The sequence below is a fragment of the Typopeltis vanoorti genome, chromosome 18, assembly GCF_054136105.1.
Source record: "Typopeltis vanoorti isolate ZY-2024b chromosome 18, IOZ_Tvanoo_1.0, whole genome shotgun sequence".
Taxonomy (NCBI): Eukaryota; Metazoa; Arthropoda; class Arachnida; order Uropygi; family Thelyphonidae; genus Typopeltis; species Typopeltis vanoorti.
The window spans coordinates 65,520,903-65,547,420 of NC_143566.1; the positions used below are offsets into that span (position 1 = coordinate 65,520,903).

General features: G+C 37.9%; 1 protein-coding gene across 2 annotated transcripts in view; it reads left to right on the forward strand.

The window, feature by feature from the left end:
- su(r) (dihydropyrimidine dehydrogenase su(r)) overlaps positions 1-26,518 on the forward strand; it is a 413,031-nt gene that overhangs the window by 304,183 nt on the left and 82,330 nt on the right. For both annotated transcript variants that reach the window (XM_090408491.1, XM_090408493.1), the window contains one exon: positions 17,013-17,177. In XM_090408491.1, the coding sequence (XP_090264617.1) occupies positions 17,013-17,177 (165 nt within the window). The remainder of the gene's footprint in view (positions 1-17,012; positions 17,178-26,518) is intronic.

Below are 26,518 nucleotides of genomic sequence, written 5' to 3' on the forward strand. Positions count from 1 at the left end.
AAATCGATATTTTTGATCCTCTAAATAGTATTGCCTCCTTAAAACTATCAAAAACTTACAAATTAGCAAAAAGAAAATGCCATAGAGGAAAAACCTGATGTGATAGAGAAAAATGGGTTTGATATTTGAAATCAGCGCACCCAAATTAGTAAAAAACAAGTGTCAGATCATAATCAGCAGAAAAAAAATTTTTTTTTGTTGGCCAGTGTTATCATTGCTGATAATCTATCAGTTTTAATTTCTGTACAATTTGAATCTTGTATGGGAAGAGGCATAAATAGTTTAAAATGCATAATGTGCAAGATGCACCCAGCTGACCAGACATCTTTGGGTTGACATTCCTGGTCCTTCTTCAATAGTGTTTCTACATACATTGAATGCTTTCCCTCTGACCCAGCTGAATGTGGTCTCCCAGATTGTGGCAAGTCACTTATGACACTCTCTTTTCTGGAAACGTTCAATCAAGTGATGAATCATTGTTTCCGTGGGAACATTTCTGACATTGAAATGGTGGTGATATACTCTTTGTCTTAGAATAATTGAATGCTGATTTCCAAAATAAAATTGCACAATTTTGGTTCATTGTTGCATTGTGAACTTTTCCATGATTAATATCCCAAATGTTCCTTACAATATCTGAAAAAATAAAATGAAAAACTTAATAATTAAAAAAGGTATTCACATTTTAAACCCTTTCGTGGCTTATGTGTGATCCTGTGCTATCTCATATCATCATCATTATCATCAGTTTACTGATATGTATCCTCAAGGGATGTACAGATTACTATGGCAGCACTACATTATTATTAATCTCTAATCAGTAATTCTTCTACAAATTAGTCTTTACTTGTCAGCACTCTGATATTGTTATATCTAACATTTCAGTTTTCCAAGGTATTTCTTTCTGAATCATTCCACCTAGACCTTGGTCTTCTTGTGTGTCTTTTCTCTGCCATCTTATCATCAAACATCTGTTTTGATAACCTTTCTTTTCTGCCAGTGATGCTCTGTTTAGTCTGATGATAATTTTTCTCAGAACTGTCATATCTGTGGTCTCTAATCTTTCTTTGATCAAGTGCTTTATTCTTATTCAATTCTCAGATCCATAACTTAAAACTTGTTTGAACACTGTTGTGTATACTGCTAGTTTAGTGTTTTGGCTAATTTTTCTTTTATTCCGTATAAATTTATTCAACTGACTTCCCCACTTTCCTGATTTCAAAATTTAAATTCCCATCTTCACTAAAGACTCTGCCTAAATGGCTGAAAACTTTGACTTGTTCGAAAGGTTCTCCTTTGAGAATGCAGCTGAAGTTTTCTTTCTATATTTCTGCCTATATTCATAGTTTAGGTCTTTTTATTGCTGTTTTTTATGCCGAATTTGTTACAGCTGTTATTCAATTTAGTTAGAAAATCTTGGAGATTTGCACTGGATATGTTTAGGAGTACAACATTGTAAAGCAAAGAGCTAAGTTTGATATCTTCGATTGTACTATCGGTGTCATCATAATCATCATAATTGATGGTGACACATAATGGCAGAGATTGTTCACCCTTTTCTTACACTTGATTTTACATTAAGCCATCTTCTTGTCTTTCGTTTACTTCTAACTGCTGACTTACAACTTAAATATAGATTATATATATATATATTGTCGCCTCAATAGCACAATTTGGAAGAACGATGGTGCATTGCACCCTTCAATTGGAAGAGGCCTAAGTTCAATTCTCATTGTGACAATAGGAATCTTTATGTGGGTTTTTCAATTGAAGGTGAGTTAGTTAGCCAATTTCATACGGTAGCAGGGCTTTTTTTCACAGCAACTCAGGTTTTTCATCCTGCATAGAGACAAATCGTCCTTGAGAAAACATGCAATTTGCAATTTACAGACAAAAAAAAAATACTAGTGGTTGTGATGAGCAATTGATGGAATTGGTGTAGATGATGATGATGATGGTAGTTGTGGTTACCTGCAGTCAGTGAATTAAGTGGTGGAGACAGAGAACTATAGTGTAGGTGCTCTCTCTTGATGAGTCTTTGAACTCCTTGGAGGTGTCACATAATAATAATAACTTCATCAAAAAGACTTCCAGGAAGCATTTGGAGTATGGCAAAAGCAGTGGGATTGCTGCATGAACTCAGAAGGGGATTACTTTGAAGGGAGTTGAATCCAAATTTAAATTGGATAAGTTGTAAAGATTTTATTAGCATAGTCTGGTTTCTTTTTGATAGCACCTCATATATCAAATAATTACACTTGCATTTTAGTGTTTAAATAATGATTCCTATTTCTGTCATAACATTCTCTATAAGATATTTTTCTCTTTTGCTGGTGAGGACCAAACATTTTTTACCCTCATTAGCAAAACAGAGAGAGTGCACAGAGACAGGGCAAAGTGAGTAAAATCTCTTTTTCTTTCTTTTTTTTTTGCATTATGTGAGAGAGAAAGTGACTAAAAACATGACAGTCATAATCACTGTCTCATACATGCATCCACATTCCTCTTGTAAAATAGATTCCAGGAAGAGAAAATGGTTATGATAGGTAAAAGTGAAAGATACAAGTGTGCAGGACAGGATAAGCAAAAGAAGGAAAATGAGTGCCTGGTGTGGAGCAACAGGTATGGTATCTATCTATCTATCTATATATATATATATATATATATATACAAGGGCGCTAGTGGGCCAAGCACTGCAGATGCGATTTGAAGAGCTCCTGATTCAGATAAGTTTTACTAGGAATAATTAAGTATATATGCGTAATTGTTTAAGTAAGAGCGGCTGTAAACGTTGTACGCTACCGATATTATTAGTGTGGGGGTTTTTTCCTTGCCTAAACTAAATTACGAAATCGTTATTATTAGACCTAATAACCTGCAGAGAAAAAAAAAAAAAATGGCGGTGGCATTGTCATTCCATGATTTTAATTTAGATTTCAGTCGTTTCTTTAAGTGTGAGGTCTGTTATATGTATTCCTTCGATTACATAAATGATTTGTGGATGTTTAGTGCAGATGGAAGAAGGGTGTGTGCGAAGTGTGACCTGAACGAGGAACTGATGAATGCAAATATGAAATCGATGACAGAAAGTGCTAGTACCGATTGTGTCGCGAGTGCACGTTTAAAAGAGAAGAATGGTCAGAAAGAGAGGCGAAAAAATGTTAAAAAATCAGGAAAAAAGAAAAAGAGCGATTTGGCAACCATAACGGATGTTAAAAGTGATGAAAGTGAGGCGGAAAGAAATGAAATTGAGAGAACAAATGAAAGTAGAAATGGCGTGATGCAGAAATCACAAGTAAAAAAAATCGAAAGAATAAATGATAGCGAAAAAAGAATGAATGATGGCGAAAGTTGGACGCATGTTGGAACGAAAGTACTGAACCAAAGAAAGATGAATGACAGTAAAAGTGAGAAGAATGATAGCGAAAGTTGGATGCATGTTAGTCCCGAAATACAGAAACAAAGAAAGATAAATGAGAGTGAAAGTGAGAAGAATGATAGTGGAAGTTGGACGTATGTTGGACCAAAAGTACGGAAACAAAGAAGGATGAATGAGAGGGAAAGTGAAAAGAGGGGGTCGAGAGTTAGAAAGTTAGAAAGATTTAATGATAGAGAGAATGTGTAGCGAGGTTCGGAAGGTGAATTGGATTGGATGAAGCAAGAAATGAAATGGATGCGGAATGAAATTAAGAGAATTCAGGTCAAAACTATTAAAATAAATCATGATGGCATGAAAGAGTTAACAAAAGATGAGCGAGTGGCGTTGTATGGCGATTCCATTATTAAAGGTGTGCTAGAGGATAAAATGCACAAGGTATACTTTCCAGGTGAAAAATGAGTAGAGTGATTGAGGCATTGAATATGAGGCAGGAGCGAGCAAAAGAGTTAATTGTATTAATTGGTACAAATGATTTGAGAGAGAACAAAGAGCATGTCAAAATGAATGTCAGGAGACTGCTTGGAAAGATAAAAGAGAATAGCATGACAGGAAGGGTAGTCAGTGTATTGCCTAGGTATGATTGTGGTGAAATGAGGTGGAGAGCAAGGATTATGAATGATATTCTGGCTGAAATGTGTGAGGAGATGGGAATACAGTTTGTTAATGTGTGAAATGAGTTTGAGGGACGAAGTGACCTGTATGGGAGCGATGGACTGCATTTGAGTGGTTATGGTGTGAGTCGCTTGGAGAGACTGCTGCTGGAAAGAAGAGAAGTGAATAGAGAGAAGGAATCAGATTGAGAGGGGAGTGATGTGGAAGAGCAGGAGAGTAAGACAGGAGAGATTGAAGAAGTGGAAATGAATGGGGAAGTGAGTGGTATGAGTATAGAAAATGAGAGAATGGGTGTGCAAGAGGAGTAGGGAAACGGGAAGGCTCAGGGTGAACAGGGGTACACAGCGTGAGAAAGGTGGATGCTCCAAGAGGAGGTGAGAGCATGTGTAGGCAGGAAAGTAATGGGATGACCAGGGATCAAGAGGAAACAGATGGAATTGCAAAGGGTTCTAAAATGAAGAAGCAGAAAGGGAAATGGCCCCATTCCAGCGTGGAGAGATCACATTGAGTGAGTGGTATCAGTGGAACTAGCTGTAGATCCAGAAATGAGTTGTTGTGTTTGTATACCAATGCAAGAAGTATAAGAAACAAGGCGGATGAAATGGTTGCACTAATTGCGTCTGTGCACCCAGAGATTGTCGGAATAAGTGAGACATGGTTAGATGAGGACAACATCCTGACAGGAATAGAGATGGAAAGGTATGATGTGTTTCGTGAGATGCAAGAAGGAAACAGGGCCAGTGGTTTTGAGGCAGTATGGTGTGAGATAGAGGTGAATAGAATCAAATACTTGGTGGGATGTTGTTATAGACCTGGTAATGTGGATGGTGGTGATAATAAAATGTATAGTCAAATAAGCCAAGCAAATAAGAAAAGGGTGATCATTATGGGTGATTTTAATTATGGCAATATAGACTGGAATGAAGAGATAGCAACTGGAAGTAAAGAAAATGAGTTTCTTGAGTTTTTGAGGGATAACTACCTCAGACAGTATGTAACAGAGGGCACACGAGGATTAAGGGTCTTGGATTTGGTCATCTCATCGGAGGACGTAATTATCAATGAGGTGTCAAATCATCCACCAATTGATGAAAGCTCAGGAGACAGCTTGCAGGTGTAGCATGGAATGAGGAGTTAGCTGGAAAAGAGATCAATGCAGCGTGGGGTATTTTCAAAAACTATTTAGTAGATGCACTGTCTAAATGTATTCCAAGGGTGAGAAGGTTAAATAAGGTAGGTGTGAGATGGATGAATAAAGAGATTAAGCATGCGATACAGAAAAAAAGGGCATTGTGGAGGCAGCATAAGAGAAGTGGAAGTAACCAATTTCATGAGGTCTACAAAGACCAGGCAAGGAGGGTGACTTGGTTGGTGAGAGTAGCTAAAGAGAGGTATGAACAGCAGTTAGCTAATTAAGCCAAAAAGAATCCTAGGGAGTTCTTTCGATATGTAGCCAGCAAAAGAAAGAATGATTATGGAAGGATGACATTGATTGGAGGAAATGGTATAAAGACAGCTGTTGCAGAATGTGTGGTGGAGATACTTAATGAGCAGTTCATAAAGATCTTTCAATCTTGTGAATGTGACTTCATTGAGAGATTAAGAGCAGTTGATGCTGGGAAGGAGAGACTAACTGTAAGTGAGCAAGAGGTGTTTCGGGAGTTGAGTAAACTAGATGTAAATCAGGCTGTGGGACTTGATAATATATCACCGCATATTCTGCAGGAATGTGCCAGAGAGTTGACACCTGCCTTGACATATTTTTTTAATACGAGTCTTGCACTTGGTCAAGTTCCTAAAGAGTGGAAGGAGGGCAAGATTGTGCCACTTCATAAAGGAGGTGATCGAACTCAAGCATCAAACTATAGGCCTATCTGTGTGTCACATGTTGTGTTAAGTTGTTGGAGAAGCTTGTGAGAACTAGGATCCAGAGTTGGGTTGACAACAATGGTATAATCTTTGATGGACAGCATGGATTTGCTAAAAGGAGGTCATGTTTTAGTAATCTACTTACTTATTACAATAAAGTGACTGCTTCCTTGGACAGAGGAGAAAGATACACAGTAATATACTTGGATTTCGCAAAAGCTTTTGATAGAGTACCTCATGATAAGTTGACAGTCAAACTAGAGCAGATGGGGTTGGATATTAGATTAGTGCATTGGATTGGAGACTGGCTATCTGATAGGTATCAACAAGTTGTGTATGGGGGTGCAATATCCAGGAAATGGAAAGTCACTAGTGGAGTGCCTCAGGGGTCTGTTTTAGGGCCATTACTATTTAACTTGTATATTAATGATATTGGCGAAGATTTGGATGGAGATATTCAGTTGTTTGCAGATGATGCAAAGTTGGGACGAACCATAAAGAGTAGTGAAGATGTTGTGGCCTTGCAAGAAGACTTGAATAAATTGAGTGATTGGGCAAGCAAATGGTAATGAGAGTTCAATGTTGCAAAATGTAAGGTTTTAAAATTTGGAAAACGAAGATGGGATGCAGAATTTATGCTTAGTGAGAATATATTGTTGGATGTAGAGGAAATAAGAGATCTGGGGGGTGATAGTGGATAAGGATCTAAAATTTAGGGGACACATCGCCAGAATCGTGAAGACAACACAAAGACTTCTGGGAATGATGCGGAGGACACTGATGTGTAGAAGTAGGGAGATTCTTGTTCCATTGTATAAGGCTTTGATTAGGCCACACATGGACTATTGTGCCCAGATTTGGTCACCTGGTTTTCAGAAGGATGAAGAGATGTTGGAAAGGGTTGAAAGGTGACTGACTAAGGTAGTTTCTGACCTCTGGAATGTCGAGTATGAGGAAAGATTGAGAAGATGTAATTTGCAGAGTCTGGTGGACAGGAAGAAGAGAGGAGATATGATAGAGACCTACAAGTTGGTAAGGGGTTGTTATAGGATCAATGGTGGAGTTCTACAGAGAATAGTGGGAGATCAGGGGAGAACCAGAGGTCATCACTGGAAACTGTATAAAGAGGGTGTGAGTAGGGGAGTGAGAGGCAGGTTTTTTTCGTGCTGAGTTGTGAGTGATTGGAATGCCTTGCCTTGAGAGTGTGGTGTCTGCAAGGAGTTTGAATGTGTTTAAGACACGGTATGATGAGATGTGTGTGAGATAAAAGGACCTCCTAGATGAGTCTTTGACTCCATGAGGTCTTGTTTAATAATAATTTGTACACACACACACACACACACACACACACACACACACACACACACACACACACACACACACACACACACACACACACACAGAGACAGGGAGGGTGAAGTAAATAGTGTGAATAGAGAAATACTGTAAGAATGTCCTCAATGAGGGAGGAAGGTGTCAACCTTATCAGAGGAAGTATAGAATTATAGCAGTGGCAAGGGAAGGTCAATACGATTATCTTGTCTGTTGAGACAGTAATGACAAAGGCATGCCTGTGTAGCACTGTCTCGGGCTGGTATGTTTGTATACTAACATAAGAAGAATCATAAATAAGGATACTGAGCCTTTGTGGTAAATAAGCAGTGGCATTTACTAACTAAACTGCAAAGACAGCCATCATTGCAAAAGTTGTGAGAAATTACAGTCTTCAAGAGTTGTGTGTGTGCTTTTGCAATTTTAATATTGTTTCCCTGACTATTTGGACTTATATGTAAAATAGCACATATAAATAATTAAACAACATATTTAATCATTTCTATATTTCATCTCAAACATTGATTACATTGTCAGGAAAACAATATTAAAATTGCAAAAGCACACACTAATTTGCACAAACACTAAGTGGAAAAGAATTAGACTGAAAGCCTAAAGTCCTATGAAGGACACTGTTGGCTTGCCTTAGCTGTTTGAATGGGATGTCTAAAAATTAGAATTTTGCAAATCTTGGGAAGTTTAATACAACCATATTTATTAAGATTAGGTCAGTTTTTTAATCCTGCTGCTGATTCTAAAAATAGTCTTTCAAATTTGTTTTTTGTGGTGAAGCATGATATTTTTTGTTCATTTGATTTTGTGCAAAGTATTCAAGGCATGGTCAGCAAGCCCTGACTGACCATACTTATGGGGACAGATGTATTTTTTATGTTCGCCTAGATCAGGGGTTGGCAAACTGAGGCTCTTCGGGTACGTACATGTGGCTCTGAAGTAAAAATGAAAATAAAACTATCATAGTTTCGTTTATAAAATTTTTAAAGGATTTTATTCACATAATGGTGACTAATTAGGATTAGGTTTTAGGGTGCCTCGACATCTGAGGTCATTTGCAGAGCAACAAAGTGACTAAAAGGTGAGCGCATGGGCATCCTCTACTGGGTGCCCATGTGATTTTTTCTTCACCTAATAAAGATATAATTAATATTATAACTTGTTATATATTACTATAAATTTACTATAATATTACTTTAAATTTTCCTTATTTATAAAAATATATTTATGGCTCTCGAATAATTTTTTGAGTAAGTTTGCTGACCTCTGACCTAGATGGATGTAACAGATCTCCCAGTTTGACCATGATATGATAAGTTACAGGAACAAGGAACTTTGTAAAAACTTGGAACTGATAGAGGAGGTAAAGGATCCTCCAGTGAGCAGGACAGTGGAATTCCCACCAGGCACTGGAATTCATCTCCTACCCAAAGATAATCCCAAACATTCATGCCCACAACAGAATTCACACCTGCAGCCTGTTGGCAGGATAGCAGATATGCTATCCACTCAGTCAACCAGGCTGGATTGCTGCACGTGTTTGAGTGATGCATTACTAGAAGATGCGAATGAGTTTGAAGCATAACATGATAGTAGTTATACCCACTAATAAGTTTACTGAATTAAATGAGTTCTAATAATAATAATAATAATATGCTATTGTTGATATCATCAGTTCTGCTTAATCATTGATTGAGCCATTTGTAATTTTTAATATATTTTTTCTCAGAAAATTTATGATTAAAGCTGAGTGACATGGAAAACACTAGGCAAACTTGCTAAGCAATTTCCATCAAGTTTAGTTGTGATATCAGTTTTGCAATTTAACCTCATTGTACTAACTAAACTAAATGACTAATCATTATGTAAGACTTTAATTATGCAAATATTGACTGGGTAGAAGAGAAATCTCATGATATGACTGAAGTGAAATTTATTGAATTTATGCAAGACAACTTTCTCAAGTAGCATGTGAAAGAAGAAACTCAAGGTGAAAGTTAGATTTGTTCACAGTGTCAGAAGGAGTCTCTGTTAAATATATGATTATTTTACCATCAGTTGGTAGCAGTGATCGTGATGTGCTTTCTTGGGAAGTATGTAATTATTATTATTACTATCCAAGAGGTCCTTTTATCATACACACAGCTCATCATACCGCACTTTAAACACACTCAAACCATTACCCATTATATTGATTTTCAAATTAGAACAGTCTAAATGCTGCACTATAAAACTGGAAATTATGATCAACCTAGGAGAATACCATCTTTGGTCCCATGGTATCAGTTATTACTAAATGAGAAGAATGTCAGCCATCCATGGGAATTTTGAAAAAACTGCCTAAATGAGGCGATATTTTTGGGAGCCCATATTTCTCAGCCAACGGCTACCCCCTCCAAAAAATCCAAAAAATACTTAACCCAGTTATCCACAACCCACCACCCCCTCCCCTTCACAATAAAGATTACTCTAAATCCATCACCATTCCCTACATCCGAGGCACCTCGGAAAAAAATCAATAAAATCTTAAAAAAACATTTTATTGACCACTTGTTACAGACCACATAGAAAACTGGCATCCCTTATCAGCTCCACCAAAGACCAACCACTTCCCCTAGACCTACCTGGTGTATACCAGGTCCCTTGCAGCTGTAAACTGTCCTACTTTGGCCAAACAGGCAGGACAGCAAATATCAGAATCTCAGAACACAAGGATTACATCCGATTTCACCAGTACAGCCACTCTGGGCTTGCAGACCACGCTCTGGATACTCGCCACAGAATAAGATGGAAGAAAGCCACAGTAATACACCGCAGCAAGTTCAAGTATGAAAGACTATTCATGGAATCAGCCTCGGCCCTTAGGAACATGCCAAACCTCAACAAATTTGGATGCATGAGACTGCCCCAAATTTGGGAAACTTTTATCAGAAGAACTTCAGCCCAAAGGCCAAGAACTACCAATATAGCCCGCCAGGGGGCACCATCAGGACTTTAGGAAAACGCTAGCTTCCTAGCTTCAGTCTCATTTGCTGTTATTAGTACTTGTGTGCACGTGTCACACAAGTACTAATAACAGTAATAAGTTCCCAAGAAGTAAGTTGCCAAGAAGATGGCAACGTGACGTTCGCCGAAATATCAGAAAGTATATATTAAAGTTTATTTAATCTATATTTCTAGTATACGCTGTCAATTCCTTAAATATTAGTTATCATGTTTAACCAGCGTATAAGCCTCTCAACAAGAAGTATGATAGTTCCGTTGTACAAGGTTAGTGCAAAAACTGATGTGTCTAACAACCAACCTATCAGTGTCTCTGGTTTGGTGGTGAAGATTTAAGAGAAGTTGGTAAGAACTCACATACAGAATTGGGTAGACAAACAAGCTATACTCTGCAAGGAACAGCATGGGTTTACTAAAGTAAGGTCATGTTTTAGCAATTTGCTCATATTTTATAACAATGCTACAACCAAGTTGGATAAAGGGAATGGATATTATATTGTTGGGTTTTGCTAAAACATTTGATAGCATACCACATGAAAGGCCATTACATAAACTGGAGAATATGGGACTTGGATAAGTGGATGGTTGACAGACAGATAACAAAAAGTGGTATACGGTGGGCGTGAATCTGCTAGATTTAAGGTGACTAGTGGTGTACCTCAGGGTTCAGTCCTTGGGCCATTGTTGGGTTTACTAAAGTAAGGTCATGTTTTAGCAATTTGCTCATATTTTATAACAATGCTACAACCAAGTTGGATAAAGGGAATGGATATTATATTGTTGGGTTTTGCTAAAACATTTGATAGCATACCACATGAAAGGCCATTACATAAACTGGAGAATATGGGACTTGGATAAGTAGATGGTTGACAGACAGATAACAAAAAGTGGTATACTGTGGGCGTGAATCTGCTAGATTTAAGGTGACTAGTGGTGTACCTCAGGGTTCAGTCCTTGGGCCATTGTTGTTCAATCTATTCATTAATGACATTAGGGAGGGTCTAACAGGAGATATGCAATTGTTTACTAATGATGAAAAGATAGGCAAGGCAATCAGGGATGCTACTGATATCCAACACTTACAAATGATTTGAATAGGCTGGAAATTTGGACAAATGAAAATGGATATCAGTTTAATGGAAATCTCATCACTTTCACATGATGGCATTTTCAGTGGCATATTATATTAGTTCATTATGCTACAAGAAATTGATGAGGCTAGTGAATCTTCGAGTAATGGTAGAGAGGAATTTGAAGTTCAAAGGTCACATAGCAAAAATTGCAAATACAGCTCAGAGGATAATTGTGATTATGAAGTGAACCTTGACATGTAAGGATAAGGAAGTCATGTTGCCTCTTTAAGGCCTTGATAAGACCTCACCTGGATTATTGTGCACAAATATAGTCTCCCAGGTTCCAAGGGGGAGGATAAAGAAACTGTGAGAAGGGTGGAAAGAAGAGCTACAAAAATTATATCAGGATGATGGGATTTAGATGATGAGAAAAGATTGTGAGTATGCAGATTAGAGACTACAGTTAACAGGAGAAAGAGGGGTGATATGATTTCTATGAACTTTTGAGTGGGTGTTATAGGATATTGTCTGATGAAATTTTTCTTTAAGGAAAGTGGGGAGAGAACATGGGAGCCATTCATGGAAGTTAAGTCTGTTCATGGTGAAGAAAAACGTAAGAGCTATGTTCTTCTATCAGAGAGCAGTGAGTGGAATAGTCTGCATTTAGAGGTAGTGAAAACATCTAATGTGAATAAGTTTAAGGGGAATGTATATGACAGCTGGCTTACATAACATACAGCCTGCCTTGATGAGTCCTTGACGTCCTGGATGTCTCAGATAATAATAATAATATAAGAAATTCTTACCATTTTTTTAAATTAAATTAATTCATCCTTCTAAATTAGAAGGATGCAAAATTCTGAAGCATCTGACTAATTCATTTCCACATTCAGATTTGCTTTTTTATGTGATTCCAATCTGGAAGAAATATTGTAAGTCCATTGTAAATAACTGTAGCCAAAGGATTCTTCAGTGGTGCAATGTGCACAGTACTTATAAGACAATACTTTGAATAAAAGCCGAAGTTGTGAGTTCAAGCCTCACCTGAGGAATAACATTTTTTGGGGAGAAGTATTCTATGAGGGAAGATATGAAGGAGTTGTTGGATGAAGCAAAAATGAAGAGTAAGAGGGTGAAGACTGTAAGTCTCCTACCATGATATGATAGAGGAGAATTGAAGCGGTTGATAGTAAATGAATCAATATGCAGGTTGTGCAGAAATAATGATATAGGATTTGTCGATCTATGGTCTAAAATTGATGGAAAAAAGGATTTGTATAATGCTGACAGACTGAACCTAAATAGTTTTTCATGTTAGTATCTAGAAAGAGCTTTGTTCACTGAGCATGCTGAAGTGCAAATTCAGGAAAACTTAAGCAATTAGGGGGGATGCATTTTAATATGTGTGAAGACGCCCATGAGGTGAATGAGTGTGAGAATGACCACAAATGTGGAATCTAGTATCTCAAGCAAAAGTATTGAATAAGTAGTCAATTCAGAAAGCAAAGCTGGTTGGGAGCCTAAAGGGATGCTGCAGTTTCTATATACTGAAGCCAGAAGTATCAGGAGCAGGAGGAAGGAGTTTTTGACATTGCTTAGTGCAATCTTGCCAAACATTATAGGCATTAGTGAGACATGGCTAACAGCAAATGATGTATGTACATGGATAGAATGTCAACTGTTTACTATTTTCAGGGAAGATAGGATGGAAGGAGGGTCCTGATGGTGACAGCAGATGAATTGCAGCCAAATAGAATAGGAGATAGGCTGGAGGGTGGTTGTTCATTTGAGGCAGACCAGTGTGAGATCAAGGGCAACATATGGTTGTTACTGCTATAGGCTAGGGAGTTCAAGAGATGATCTGAAAGACATGCATCAACAAATTAGTACAATGAATGCTGATCGAGTGATTATTATGGAGGATGTCAACTCTGAAGATGTAGACTGGAAGGAAGAGAGATCACATGTTCAGAAAATGGAATTTATATACCTAATGAGGGATAATTATTTCAGGCAGCATGTGATGGAGGAGACTTGCAATGTGACAGTATTGGACCTGCTCACAGGAACAGAAGAGCTATCCATAACTAAGGTAACCACATTGCCCCCAATTGGAGAAAGTGACCATGCAGATTTGACTTGGGAAATTTTGAAACACGAGGAATATTTTGACAGGAAGGGTAGGTGATTATAATAAGCTTAGGAGACGGCTTGAAGCTGTGCCATGGCATAAAACCATAGAAAGAAAAGATGTTGGTAGTGCATCGAAGATAAGAATTATTATTTGGTTACCAAATAATAATAATTTTGGTAACCTCCATGGAGTCAATAGACTTATCGTGTGAGCCCACTTAACCATCAACATGTCTATCATAATGAGCTTTGAAGTTATTTACATTACCCGCATTCACAATGCACTCTGGCAATGCATTCCACTCACTAACAACTCTCCATGTAAAAAATCTGCTCCTCACGCCCTTCTTCACCACATCTTTATACAACTTCCAGGGATGGCGTCTTGTTCTTCACATCATAACATCCACTCTTTTTATAATCATTTCTGTATTAATCTGATAGAATTCCCTAACTAACTTGAAGGTCTCTATCATATCTCCTCTTTTCCTCCTATCAATGTAATCCACATTCTCTCAAATGCTCTTCATAACCAACACTCCAGAGTCTTGATATCACTTTTGTTATTTGTCTTTGGATCCTCTTGTCCAAATCCACTTCCTGAAGTACAGCACCACCAATACAGTATGTAGTCTGATAGCTCTCTATCCCAAAGTGTAAAACCTTGCATTTATTAACATTAAAACTGTATCCCCATCATTTGTCCAAGCTAAAATTCTATTCAAATCTTCTTGTAGAGAATTAACATCAGCACTACTCTTGATAATTCTACCTAGCTTTGCATCGTCAGCAAACATTTCAAGACCCCCAGTCAATCCACATGAAATATCATTAACAAACAAGTTAAATAGTAGATGCCAAAGAAGAACAGATCCCCTGAGGCATGCCACTGGTCACCTTACCTTTTCTGAGACACAGCTCCATCATACATGGCTTGCTGGTAGCATTCAGAGAGCCAATCTCTGATCCATCTAACCAATATACTATCTGTTCCCAACTGCTAATTAAGGGGCATCTAGAAGAAGCATTATCAAATTGTATCTTTGAATCCTTTTTACAATCTAAAAATACTTTGAATACGTTGTAAAACTAAGAATACTTTGGATTTGGTCATAGCATCAGAAGAGCTGATTATAACTGAGATGGCATCTCTGCCCCCCAGTTGGAGAGATTGACCATATGGTTCTGACTTGAAAGATGAATAGACATGCAGGAGTATCAAAGAGAAGGGAATTTATGTGGAATTATAAGGCAGGTGATTATAATAGTCTTAGATATCAACTTGGGGCAGTTCCCTGGAGGGAGGAATTGGAAGGGCGAGATATCATTAGCGCTTGGGAAATTTTGAAGGAATATTTGTTATCAGCAATAGTAAGCTGTATTCCATGAGTGAAGAAGAGGACACAATTTGGTGTAAAATGGATAACAAACAATATCAAACAAGAACTACAGGTAAAAAAGAGTTTATGGAAGAGATATAAGAAAAGGGGTGGAGAGCAGATGCGTGAAGAATATAAATAAGAATTAGGCCAGGAGAGTGACTAGTATAGTAAGGAAGGAGAAACTGGAATATGAGAAGAGATTGGCCCTAAGATCCAAAGAAAATCCTAGGGAATTTTTTAGCTATGTGGTCAGTAGGAGGAGTATGATTATGAAAGTATGACAATGTGGGATAAAAATGGGAATAGAGTGACTGATACAGAGGGCATAGCATAGTTGTTCAATGAACACTTTATTGGAGCATTTCACCCTGGATAATTAGGTTTTAATACTAGAGGGATAAGGCAGGTTCAAGAGGACAGTGTGTTTCAAATACTGAGTACTAGATGACAATAAAGTTGTGGGACTGGTGGTAATTTTGTCATGGGTTTTGAGAGAATGTGCTAAAGAACTGACGGTTCCACTGACCTGGCTTTTCAATGAAAGTCTGGCCATGGGTAAGGTACCCAAGGAGTGGAAGGAGGGTACGATAGTGCCATTGCATAAGGATGGTAGCAGACTGGGGGTGTCAAATTGTAGACCATGTTTCATCAGTAGTTATTAAGATGTTGGAGAAATTAGTGAGAGACCATGTACAGCATTGGGCAGATGAGGGTAATGTTATCTGTGAGAGTCAACATGGATTTGTTAAGAGGCATTCTTGCTTTACTAATATGATTGCCTTTATAACATGATGAGCTGTTGTTGAGGGAAAGGCATATTCTACCATTTTTTTGAATTTTGCAAAGGCATTTGACAGGGTGCCGCATGATAAGCTGATATTTAAGTTGCAGCACATGGGTTTAGATATCAGGCTAGTGAAATGGATTGGCTATCTGATAGGTATCAGAGAGTTGTGTATGATGGGGGAAATATCAAGGAAGCAGAAGATTACAAGTGGGGTCCCACAGGGCTCAGTACTGGGACCTGTATTGTTCAACCTTCATATCATGGCATTGCCAGTGGACTGCAGGGGATATTTAGTTGTTTGCAGATGATGTGAAGCTGGAAGGGTTATTAGTAATAATGCAGATGTGGCAGCCCTGCAAGAGGATTTGAATAAACTAGACAGATGGGCAAATTCATGGGGTGATCAGTTTAATGCAGTAAAATGTAAAGTCTTGAAGTTTGGGATGCATCGATGGGAAGCTGCATACTCTGTTGGAGGAGCTGTACTGGAGGAAGTAATGGAGACAAGAGATTTGAGGGTGATGATTAATAGAATCCTGAAATTTAGGAGACTTATTGTAATGGTAGTGAAGGTAACCCAGAGGATTACTGCAATACTGAGAAGGACGCTGACCTGCAGAGATAAAAGGGTTGTCATTCCATTGTATAAAGCCCTTATCAGATCAATATTTTTCTCAAAGACTACTTGTACTATTTTTCTCAAATTTCTGCAGGATTTGAAGGAGATAAATTAACTGTGGAAAGGGTACAGAGGATAAAAAGATGGTTTCTGGACTGTACAATGTTAGTTATGAGGACAGGCTGAGGGAATGTGTACAGGGTTGACACTGGAGAGTTCTTTCGCTTGGTGGAAAAGGGGGGGGGGGGAGCAAGGACATGGGGTCATCCCTGGAAGTTACGAAAGGAAACTATGAAGAAGAGGGTGAGGAGAGTGGGTTCTTTTCATGGAGGTTGGTTGAACCATGGAATGCATTGCCTGATAGAGTGGTATGAACATGAATGGTCAATGAGTTCAAGGAATGGTATGGTAAACTTTGTGTTTTCTAGGAAGGGCCTCCCATGATGAGTCTTTTAACTCCATAGAGGCCTGAATCATAATAATAATAATAATCACCTCTTGGGCTTCCTCTTCACCTTTCCAATTTTATATCATAGGGGAAGTATTGAAATAGGGTATGGTTTTAGAATTACAATAAATGGATTTCTCATGCATCACAGTACTATAAATAAAACTATACAACACACAGAACTTTGTTGATTTACAAAGCAAATTTCCACTGTACCTAGAAAAAAAAAAAGTTTCTTATTTAAGTGAAACAAATGAAAAAGTAAAATCTTACTTTTTTTTTGTTATTTTGTTTCTACTTTAGGATTGTGTTGTTAATGTTTCTCCACGTATCATCCGAGGTACAACTTCTGGACATATGTATGGTCCAGGACAAGGATCATTTCTCAACATTGAACTGATTAGTGAAAAAACAGCTGAATATTGGTTACAAAGCATTAAAGAATTGAAACAAGATTTTCCAGATCATGTAAGTTTTTTTGATAAATGACTTATCTCATTGTAATCTAAGCTCTCACTAACTGAAAATCCTTGTGTTAAATTATTTACTACTGCTGTATATAAAAGATCTATGACATTGAAATGTTATTGATTGTTGCTTAGGGTTCACAGTCAATTCATCGCGTGGACAATTCGTCACGAGGACAATTTATCGTGAGGAAAATTCATCGCAGGGAAAATTCATCACAAGGAAAAATCATCACAGAAAAATTCATCACGTGAACTATTGATCGCTGAAAATGTTATTCGCTAGAAAACTGAAATGAATTGCATTGATACCGATATATAAAAAGTAAATGCAGTGCAAGATAAATTTCACAAAATATATACTAGAAAAGTACTAGAAAAACAAACACAATCTACTAGAAAAGTATCGCAAGAAAATTAAAAGGCTTATCCATATATTTGTAGACCTGGAAAAGGCATATGATAGAATACCAAGGGACATAATCTACTGTGCCCTTAGAAGGAAGGGTATGACAGAAAAATTAGTAAGGATTATAAAAGCACTGCATAAAAAAATCGAGACAGCAGTAAAAATGAGCATTGGAACAACAGAATTTTTCAATACAAAGTGGGCTTGAATCAAGGGTCAGCACTGAGCTCATTTCTATTTGTGATTATTTTAAATACACTCAGTGAAGGAGTAGCCAAAAATACACCGTGGATTATATTATTTGCAGATATCTTGAAAGAAGTTGACCTTTATAGGCACCTGGGATCAGCCATAGAGAGAGAAGGCACACAGTATGTAATTTGCAGTCAGAGAAAGAATTAAGGCAGGTTGGACCAGATAGAAGGAGATGGCAGGAGTGATATGCGACAAAAATGCATCAAAAAAAAGTAAAAACAAGTATATATAATCAGCCATTAGACTGGCCTTGTTGTATGAAGCAGAGACATGGGCAACAAAGAGAATTCAGGAGGAACAATTGGAAAGAATAGAGATCAGGATGCTAAGATGGATAAATGGAACATCAAGGAAAACAGAGCAGGAGGGATGAAGATATAAGAAGATGGGTTAGAAAAATTACAAAGTGAGAGAAAGCACATTGAGGTGGGCTGGCCATGTACAGAGAAGACTGGTAAACCACCCAATACAAAGTGTCATAACAATGGAAGTGAAGGGTATGAGAAGAAAAGGAAGACCAAGGAAAAGATAGTGGAAAAACTTCAAAAGGGATATGGAATAAGTAGGAATGGAAAGGAGGGATGCCCAAGATGGAAATAAGTGGAAGAAAATTGTCCGAGTAGCAGACCCCAGGACTGTCTGAAACTAAAATGCCAAAAAGAAGACGATCCCTATACTTGGTCAGTTTTTCATGCAGCTGTTTTCTAGTGATATGCAGCTGTTTGCAGATGATTCAAAACTGCGGAGAACAATGCAGACTCAAGCAGATGTTATGGCCTTACAGGAGGACTTGAATAGATTACATGAATGGGCAGGTAAGTAGAAATGTCAGGTCAATGTTGCAAAGTGTAAGGTTTTGAGATTTGGTAAGCAATGATGGGATGCAAAGTATACACTTGGTGGGGAAACTTTAAAGGAAGTAGAGGAGATGAGAGATCTAGGAGTGATGGTGGACAAGGATGAAATTTAGGAGCCACATTGCACAAGTTGTGAAGATGTCAAATGCAGAGGACCCTGACTTGCAGAAATATAGAGGTTATGATGCCATTGTATAAGGCCTTGATCAGGCCTCATATAGATTATTGTGCACAGATTTGGTTGCCGAGTTTTCATGGTGACAAGAATATGTTGGAAAGGATCCATAAAAGATTCACAAAGATGATCAGTGGTCGTTGGAATGTGGAGTACGAGAATAGATCAAGAGAATGTAAGTTGCAAAGTCTCGTGAATAGGATAGGCTATAATGGGATATTATTGAGACATATAAACTAGTTGGGATGGTTATCGGGTTGACATGGAAGAGATTTCTCATAGAATGGAAGGGGGGATTAGAACAATAGGCCAGCTGGAAAATGGAACCTTCTCCTCACTCCACAGAGGAGTGTGGAGAAGGTTCTTCGCATGGAGAGTGGTTGGTGAGTGGAATGCTTTGCCTGAGTGTCTTGTGATTGTTGACACATTGAATCAGTTTAAGGCACAGTTGGATGATGTGCAATAGTGTATACCTCCCACGATGAATCTCTCTCTCTCCATGGAGGTCATATGATGATAATAATAATTATGTTTTTTTTTTTTTTTCTGGAATTGATATTCCCCCCATTCTGCTGTGCTTCCATAATAATATACGCTGTTTTTAGTGAGTTAAAGTATGTGGGTGAAATCATTCCTCGGTCTCAATGGGCTATAAGCTTACAGCTATAACTTATAGCTGAAAACGGCTACAAAAACATACAGCTGTAAGCCATAAGTTTTTGAACTATTTTAGGAATTTTGGATGTGACATTATCTTGTACTGTTAGCAGGGTGTGTGTGTTTTGCTCTTTCCAATGTATATTACTATTATTATTACTATTATTATGGGCAACTCCAGGGAGTCATTAGACTCATCGAGGGAGGCCCCAAATCATATTCATCACAACTATTCGACATTCATACAGTATCTATCATACCTTGCCTTAAACTCATTCATTGTCACAGCATCCACCACAGACTCAGGGAGCGCATTCCACTCATTCACTACTCTAAAAGTAAAGAACCCAGCTCTAACACCTTTACTAACCACACTTTTGCCCAATTTCCATGGATGTCCCCTAGTCCTCCCACAACCAGCCCTGTTCTCAAAAATATCTTCTGAATTAATTTTATAGAAACCCTTCAGTAATTTGAATGTCTCAATCATATCTCCCCTCCTCCGCCTATCAACCAATTTTTGCAACCCACAAATTCTCAACCTGTTCTCATACGGTTCATTCCACAGACCTGCTATCATCTTGGTCACTCACCTCTGGATCCTCTCCACCTCCTCCCCATCAAGAAGAAACCTGAGGTGACCAAATCTGAGCACAGTAGTCGAGATGGGGTCTTATCAAGGCTCGATACAGAGGAACAATAACCTGCTTGTCTCTGCTTGTCAATGTATTCTTCAGCAACCAAGTGATTTGATGAGCTGATTTGGCCACTTTTGCAATGTGTCCCCTAAATTTCAATTCCTTATTCACCAACACTCCTAAATCTCGTGCCTCATCAATTTCCTGGAGCACGGTTCCACCAATGCAATAAACTGCCGCCAATCTTTTCACCCCAAAATGCATAACCTTACATTTTGCCACATTAAATTGACATCCATTCTCCTTAGCCCAGACCTCCAATCTATCCAAATCATCCTGCAAAATTTTGACGTCATCTGCATTCTCTATTGCCCTACCCAACTTCGCATCATCCGCAAACAAATGAACTGTTCCTCTCAGATCCTTTCCTATATCATTTATGAACAAATTAAACAGCAGTGGTCCAAGAACAGATCCTTGTGGCACACCACTAGTCACAGGCCGTCTTGTGGACTCTACTCCTGAGTAAACCACTCTCTGATATCTCTCCGTCAACCACCCTCCTATCCATCTCACCAACCCTATGTCCATTCCCATATGCTGCAATTTACTGATTAGAATTCCATGTGGTATCCTGTCAAAGGCCTTAGCAAGGTCCAGTAGAATCACTGTAAACCCATTACCCTTATCCAGTTCAGCCGTCACTGTGTTATAATACGTGAGCAAGTTACTAAGGCATGACCTACCCTTCACAAAACCATGCTGTCCCCGATACAGTATCCCATTTTCTTCTATCCAATCTTGTATTTTCCTCTTGACTATTTTCTCTAAGACCTTGATAATGATTCCTGTTATGCTGATTGGCCGGTAATTTTCAACAGCAGCCTTGGAACCACCTTTGTGCAGTGGAACTATTTTCCCCTCTTTCCATCCCCTTGGGACTGACCCAGTCCTGAGGCTCAAATTAAACAAAATGGTCAAGGGCACTGACAATTCTTTGGCCGCTTCATGTACAACACGAGCTGGTATACCATCCAATCCCACAGATGTATTGACATTGAGGTTCTGTAATAGACTAGTTACCTCTACTTCATTCATCACAATTCCAGTATAAGCTGTTGGTTCTTCCATTCCTGCAAAGTCACCACCTGGATGATATACTCTTGCAAAGTGCTCGCTCAGTAATTCCACAATATCGACTGATTCGGTTACCTCCCTACCCTCAGCATTTTTTAAGATCATTCTACCATGAGCATTTTTCCTTTTACTTGCAACATATTGAAAAAAACTGTTTGGGATTCTCTTTAGCCTGAGTGGCCAATTTCCTTTCGTAATCTGCTTTTGCTTTTCTTACCACCCTTGTTACCATCCTGGCCTGAGCTTTATACTGTTCCTGCGCCTGATGGTCACCCTTCTCCTTAAATTCCCTCCACAATTGTTTCTTTTTTTGCAGCTCAAGCTTAATAGTGTTATTCATCCATTTAACCCCTACTTGATTTATTATTCGGATTCTTGGTATACAGTCAACCATTGCCTCCTGCAAACAGTGCTCAACCACCTCCCATGCACTATCAACATCCAGCCCTTGCAGTTTTACATGCTACGGCATTGAGCCAAGCACACACCTAAGCTTGTCATACTTACCAGCCCAGTAATTCCACATGTACCCTGTCTTAATTGTAAATTCGACTCCTTTAGCCAACTCCCAAGTCATGACCTTATGGTCACTCTCACCAATTGGTGGCAATATGGTCATGTTCGTTACAGCCACATTCTCAGTTGCAATTACTAGGTCCAGCACTCTCTTCCCCCTGGTATTTTCCAATACATGTTGCCGTAGATAGTTGTCCCTTAATAACCGCATAAAGTCCAATTCCTTCCTCCCATGTGCCCTCTCCTCTTTCCAGTCAATGTTACCATAATTGAAATCACCCATAATAATTACCCTGCTTCCACTCATTTCTTCTATTTGCCTATGCATACTATCCCCACCATCCACTCCATCACCCGGTCTATAGCAGCACCCAATTGTATATTTTGTTCTGCTAGATTCTATCTCACACCAAACAGCCTCAAATGTGCTTTTTTCCCCATCCTGCAGTTCAACTTCTATACTCCTTGGCTGAAGCTCATCAGCTATCATCAATAACACTCCTCCCCCCTTTTTATTCACCCTGTCACTCCTGAACACGCTATACCCGTCGCATTCAATCCCACTAGCTTTATCATATTCTGTCAGCCATGTTTCACCTAATACCGACAACCTGTGGCCTGGAAGTGCCAACCATGGCCAAAAACTCTTCCTTCTTGTTCCTAATACTCCTGGCATTAGTGTACATGAATCGCAGAAGCCCATTTGTCCCATCCCTACTTTGATGCCTTATACTAACTATCCCATTCTGATTTGTTGTCCGTTGTACTCGCTCGGGCATAATATACTCATTCATACACTTAACTGCCCCCCTAAAGTCTGCATATCTACTCCCCCCCCTCTTAATAAATCTAGTTTCCCTGAGTCTGTACATCCACTTCCACATCATTCATCAACACTCTTTCAAGTCTCCGTACATCAACTCCATAAAAATGTAACCCATCCATCTTATATAAGTCCTTTCGCCCATCGAACTCATTGCACACATCCATTCCACACCACTCTCCATGCATAACCCACGCATAAAGTCATTGGCAATTATGGCCCTCCTTCTAAACACTGCGCTGTCATACCGCGGTAAGATACTCACCATCCTAACTCTCTCACTCTTCTCTTTTGCTACCTCAAACAACTCCCTCACATCCTCTATCATTTCCATTTTGTCCTCTTTCAAATCATTCGTTCCTGCCACGATTATCATCTCTTTCACCCTCTGTTTTTGCAGTCGAATAGTTTCGCTGACGTCCTTTATGTTCGCACCCGGCTGGTACGACTTCGTTAAACTCTCAATTATTACGCCTCTTAATAGCGAATCCCCATACAGCACTCGCTCCTTCATTTTATTGACATTTACGAACATTCTATTATTTGCCGTCACAGACTTCCGCCGGTTATTTGTCGGTACGTTCAACACACATTTTTCCATACGCTCCAGTTGTCTTTTAGCTCTGTGTATCGCACCATTCAAATGGGCAATTTCGCTACTCTATTTCCCATAGTTGATGTCTCTCTCTCTCTTCTTAATAATACTCACCCTGCACACATTAAACTAATCTGTCACTGTATGGCACTACATATTATAATGTGTTTTATTTTATTTTTTTAATTTTATTTTTTTTATGGTGCAAAGACATCAAAGGTCATACTGTAAACCTGTGCCAGGACACAGTTTTGTAACAATTTTACAGCAGTACATATGTACAGTACAGATTTACAGCAGTACATATGGTAAACGGTTAGTAGCTTAATCACAAACGTCCATGCCCTTGGCAGGATTTGAGCCCATAGCCTCTTGGCTGGAGAGCGAACATGCTAACCATTTGGCCAACCAGGCTGACACTATAACATGTGACACTACTACATTTATATATATATATATATTGTGTCCGGACAATTCATCGTGAGAATATTCATCGTGGGGAAAATTCATTGTGAGAAAAATTAATCGCACAAAAATTAATCGTTGAAAAATTCTTCAAAAGAAAATTTGAAATCCTATTTCATGTCATTCCAATATACAGTATGTAAAAAAAAAAAAAAAAAAAGAAAAAGAAATATTTTATGTATTATTTATTATTTTGATTATATTTAGCATTGTGAAATTTTTTATTCCGTAGAAAGTTATTAATATTCTTTCTTACTACAGGCTCTGTAGATGGAATATTAATTGTTACAAAACTGGGATAGGATGGTTAGGGAGAAAGAGCATCATATTTAAGAATATTTAGGGATAATAGTTATATCCAACTAATATTTATAGTTAAAACTATTTACATAGTCCTATTATTCCTATTAACTATTCTATTAATAGTTAGAATAGTTATTAGGGAGAACAAAATATTTAAGAATAGTTAGGGAGAAAGGACACAGTATTTAAGAATATTTATTCTTGTAACCTTCACTATTTTTCTGTTCTGCGCATTTAGATATCCATCCAAGAGTGGTATATTTTTTATCTGAACTAATTCAGAAGGTGATGTGTTTCAGTTATTCAATGCACGTGTATTTTAAAAATCACTGCACTTTTCCTGCATCATAAAGACATCTTGCATGCTGCTATCATTTGCAGAGATAGTTTAAGATCATGGGTGCAATTTTGAGTAATTATATTAAAGTAAATGATAATAAAATTATGTCAATGTTATCATAATGATGTAAATCAGCATAAGTAAATTGCCATCTGTGGCTTCAATACTAGTCTTTACCTTTTCCTCCAATACTAGTATTTTATGACATTAAGAAATTTTTAATTTTATATTTAGTCTTTTTTACTGAAAGAAAAAAAAAAAAAATTATATATATATATATATATATATATATAGATGGATGCTCCCAAAGTGAAATACCTAATTAATTACTTCTCTTGTGAACCTTTCAAAATAAATTGTAATCAGAAATATAATGCCATTAACAACCGATTCAATTGGCTAACAACCTCAGCTATGCAGACGATATAGTATTAATAGGCTTATCTTTAGCAAAGGTACAACAACACTTTGACAAACTATGCCAGGCTGCAAAAATATTTGGATTGACGCTAATTGAAATGAAACTAAAATACAAATATAGTACAAAGTTCCATCAATACAGAAAACAACTGACCTTTAGAAAAAGTAGAAGACTTCCAATACTTGTTCTTCCTTGGACTTCCAATTCCAAATGACATAATATTAAGAAAATATAAAGTTCTCAATCAGCACAGGAATCTAAGAAATATATCAAAATCGCCCCTCATTACCTTGGAAACAGAAATTAGGCTTTACAAAGCAACCGCTCAGGCTATCTTCTTATATCATGGAGAAACATGCAACGTTTCCACCCAAAAAGCAATAAAAACTATTAATAGCTTTAATACAACCTGCTTAAGACTATTACTCAGTTACTCTTGGAAGGATCATATTCAGAATTCCACTATTTTAGAAGAGGCAAACCAAAAACCCTTGATTGAAACTCAATGCAGATATCAACTTGATTGGCTTGGACATCAACTGAGACATCCTCCTTCTCCATAATTTGATATCTTAGTTTTATACACTCCCTCAAATGGATAAGGATGGAGAGGAAGACCAACTAAACAATTCTAACAGCACAGATACTCTCTCTCCACAAGAAATAACTCAATTGGCTCAAAACAGAGATGCCTAGAAAGCTACATATAATAATTAACTTTTTTCTATTACTATTTATTTAGTTTGTTTCCATATTTACAAATTGTAAATTGTAAATAAACCATGATGATGAACAATCAATTAGATAGCGTACCCTCTCCCAAGAATGGGCTGTGGATTCGAAACTCACAATAGGCATGGAAGTTTGTAATTGTTATTAGGTTAGAGATAAATTTCATCATCTGAAAATACTAGAATTGTAGGAAAAGGTAAAGAGGTATTGCAGCCAGAGATGGCAATTTAGCTTATGCTGATTTACATCATTATGATAGCAATTACATAATTTTATTATCATTTTCTTTGATATAATTACTCAAACGTGCACCTGTAATCTTAAACTAGCTCTGTAAATGATAACAGTGTACAATATATCTTTCCTATGTAGGAAAAGTGGAGTCATTTTCAAAATATACATGTATTCAATAACTGAAACATCTCATCTCCTGAATTAGTTCAGATAAAATGTATATATATATATATATATATATATATCAGGGGTGCTTAAGGGTTAAAGCTATATAAATGAGAGGAGACCTCCACATAGCCTTCAAAGGAATGTGGAGAACCGACCAGGGCTTCTGATCTAATGTCCATTCCACACTTTCTCGTGGTGCACCCTGTTAGGTATCTACCTGGAGACAGAACAGACGAGGATGGGATGGCAATTTGGGATTTAGCCGACCAAATTGTATTCTTATTGGCTTAAACCAAAATTTCAAATGATGATACAACATGACAGAATTTCATGCTGGCTGGGGCGTTGCCTGGTTACACTAGGCCCCCATTATTTTCATCAGGGACCAGGCAAATAGCGAAAAGTCGGCTACTTGAACAAATCCTAAAACTTACCCCAACTCAACATCACCAGAGTTCAAGATCGGTACTATCAACATAAGAAGCCTGAATAGCAAAGAAATGGAGCTAGCTGACGAATTGGATAAGTAGCAGATTGACATAATAGGGGTAACTGAAACAAAAAAGACAAAAACTGGTGAGATCTTTCTGAGCAATAAATACAAAATGTTTTATTCA